Raw genomic sequence first — 3,277 nt, 5'->3', positions numbered from 1 at the left:
ATACTGGCAAGAAAGATGCCAGATGATCTTCTAGTATCAATCTCTGCATTGTATGCTTGTACCTCCAGGATTCTGATAACTTTGCATATGAAAGACAGAGCCTGGTGCCTTTTTGAAGGCCACAAACCTATAACAAAGAGATGGGCATGTCAAAAAAATAGCAGAGGCCTCACCAGATATCCTGAACTGTATGTTAAGATTAATGGAGTATATTTATCCTTATGAAAACATGACATGAAGCACAACTACTCCACCTGAGGTATTCATGTGATTTTCCAACTGGGAAAATAAGTACCATTTAGTTGTTTTTCTGCATTTGTTCATTCATAGTCTTTTATATTCTTAACCTCCTATTATGAATATTAAAACTGAAGTATTATGCCTTTTCAACCCCAATATGCTAAGCAGCATGAACAAAAGGTTATGTTTGAAATCTCTTACAAAAATAAAGTATGTACCTCAACATTAAAATTATTTATTAATGTTGTGTGCATTAGTTAGGAAAGGAATAGACCAAGTACTTATAAAATATTTACACGTTATTTCTTATTTTATTGTTTCAAATTTTTGATAAGCACTATTAATTCTGAAAAAAAGATTGATTTTATTAAAAAATAATTGAGAACATCTTCCATTAAGTAAAATAAAATTACAATATCAATTATGGCACATAAATCTATAGTCTCAAGAGAACCATTTTATACCCCAAAAACGAACATGTGTTTTCCAAAACAATCCTGACAATCTTAAAAATATATGTGGATCATTGGAAAATTCACATACCAAAAGCTTGTCATCATGCACAATTACTACACCTGAAAGAAATCTTACTACAATGAAAGAATGATACGTGGCTTTCCCGAAAGAAGCAGCTCTTTGTTGAAAATGGGTGCCACGTTTCTCTGCCACCTCACGTTCGTTTTCGAGTCCAGAGTTTCTTCATGGCATTTTTCATCTCTGCATTTCTTAGGGTGTAGATTAAGGGGTTCAGCATAGGGGTGATAACAGTGTAAAACACAGTCAAGGATTTATCAATGGGTAAGGTAGAAGGAGGTCTCACGTACATAAAAATGCAAGGAACGAAAAAGAGGATCACCACAGTGATGTGTGAGCCACAGGTGGACAAGGCTTTGCGTCTCCCCTCCTGACTAAGATTCTTCAAGGAATGCAGGATGACCCCATAGGAAATAAGCAAGAGAACAAAGATGACCACACAGATTGCCCCATCGTTGGCAACCACTGTAAGGCCAATAGCATAGGTGTCAGTGCAGGCAAGTTTTAGTAAGGGGTACATGTCACAGATGAAGTGGTCAATGACATTGGGGCCACAAAAGGGAAGGTTGTAAACAAAGAGAAGTTGAACTACAGCATGCACAAAACCCCCAACCCAGGCCAACAGCAGCAGCAGAACACACACCCGTTGGTTCATGATGGTCAGATAATGCAGGGGTTTGCAGATGGCCACATAGCGGTCATAGGCCATGACCACCAGGAGTAAAATCTCAGCACCACCAAATAAGTGTCCTATAAAAAGCTGGGTCATACAAGCTTGGAAGGAAATGGTTTTCTTCTCATAAAGTAAGTCTATAATCATATTTGGGGTAACCGTAGTAGAATAAACAGCATCCATAAATGATAAGTAGCCAAGAAAGAAGTACATGGGAGCATCCAAGGCCGGGCTGACCACCACAGTCACAACAATGAGTAGGTTGCCTGCCATCGTCACCATGTAGATGACCAAGAACACCACGAATAATATTCTCTGACCCTGGAGGCTCTGAGTGAGCCCCAAGAGGACAAATTCAGTCACATTGTTCCTGTGTTCCATCTGTGCTTCTGGATGTCATTATTTCACTGATAAGAACAAAATTATCTGCAAATAGATTTATTACTAGTGACTATGAAATTTAAGGATAACTTCCTTATGTATTACATAAATAGGCATTATAATTTACTATGTTTTAGGCCTGTCAGAGATTATAAAATTATAAGAGTGATTAAAGCATTATGTGTAGCCTCAGGGGTCTTACAGACTAAAGAGAGAGGAATAAGAAATTAAAGGCATATGTAGAGAATGATTTTTAAATAAATGACTCTGCCACAACTAGATTTCCACTTGTATCTAGTAAAATTGCAAATATGGATAATACTATAAATAAAAATAAAATAAAAATGGATTAAAGATCCAACCTAAAACTAAAGCAAGCTTTAGTTTATATTTATTTTTAGGTTAATAAAAGGGAGATGACTTTGCACCTTCTAGGCCTAGTAAAATCTCAGGGAGCTCATTTGTAGAGTGCTTGCCCAGCATGCATGAGGCCCTGGGTTCAAATCCAGAACCATGAAAAAAAGGAAAGAGCAATCTTCTCAAATAATAAAATTCCAAATAAGTACATTTGACAAAATCAAAGGGTTTTTTTTTAATAATTTAGCGAAGGATACCATAAAGCCAATAGTAAAACGGTATGTGGAGCCAAGATGTACATTTTAGCAGACATACAGATAGGTAATATCTAAAATAGACACAGGGCTTTAAGCAATTAATACATAAAAGACAAATAAATAGTAATGTAGAACAAGGATATGAATAATCAATAAAAAGAAAATCATATCCATATGGCCACGAAATATAGGATAAGATGCTGAAACTCACCTGTTAACAGAAAAATTAAAAATTTAAAAAAGACATTACTTTATGTCCATCAGACTGACAAAAATGTAGTTGGTAAAAATGAAAAGAAAATTTTCTTATACTGCTAGCAAAATATAAATTATATAACAGTTTTGATATAATTTGGCAACCTTTACTGAAAGTAAAAATACATGTACATTTTATTTCTGTAATGATACTTCTGTTCCATATAATCTACTCCATAAAAATTAAATCCCCAGCACATAGGATATTTTCATGGCAGGTTTTGAGGCTTTATTTTTAATGGCATTTAAAAAAAAATAAAACTTCCAAATTCAAATTGAGTTTAAATAAAGAAATGCTTGAATAGAACTTCTATCAAATGGAAAATAGCCATTTAAAATAATAATTACAGCTATATTAATATTCTTAAAGAAAAATTTTCAGGTTATTGTTTAATAAGAAATAAATAAGCATATAATTATGTATAATAAAATTGTTATAAAGCAATAATAAAAATATCATACATTCATCCACTTACAAATGTCTATGATTTTATGAGCATGGAAAAATATGGAGAGATATGTGTTTTGTTGAAAGCTTTTCTACATCTGTATTATTGATGCAGGGAGAAGCAAGAAATTG

The 3,277-nt window shown here is 33.9% G+C and overlaps 1 protein-coding gene across 1 annotated transcript; it reads right to left on the bottom strand.

Moving 5' to 3' along the window:
• Positions 1-910: 910 nt before the first annotated feature.
• LOC143391642 (olfactory receptor 4A15-like) lies at positions 911-1,828 on the bottom strand. Its single transcript, XM_076844402.2, has one exon. It carries the CDS (start codon positions 1,826-1,828, stop codon positions 911-913), a length of 918 nt encoding a protein of 305 aa, XP_076700517.2.
• Between the last annotated feature and the right edge of the window lie 1,449 nt (positions 1,829-3,277).

The sequence above is a fragment of the Callospermophilus lateralis genome, chromosome 2 (assembly GCF_048772815.1).
Source record: "Callospermophilus lateralis isolate mCalLat2 chromosome 2, mCalLat2.hap1, whole genome shotgun sequence".
Lineage (NCBI taxonomy): Eukaryota > Metazoa > Chordata > Mammalia > Rodentia > Sciuridae > Callospermophilus > Callospermophilus lateralis.
The sequence above is the reverse complement of the archived record's forward strand: the minus strand, read 5'-3'. Positions and strand labels throughout refer to the sequence as shown.

Excerpts from the sequence above, each read along its gene's own strand:
- LOC143391642 (XM_076844402.2), bottom strand. The coding sequence starts at position 1,828 with ATGGAACACAGGAACAATGTGACTGAATTTGTCCTCTTGGGGCTCACT.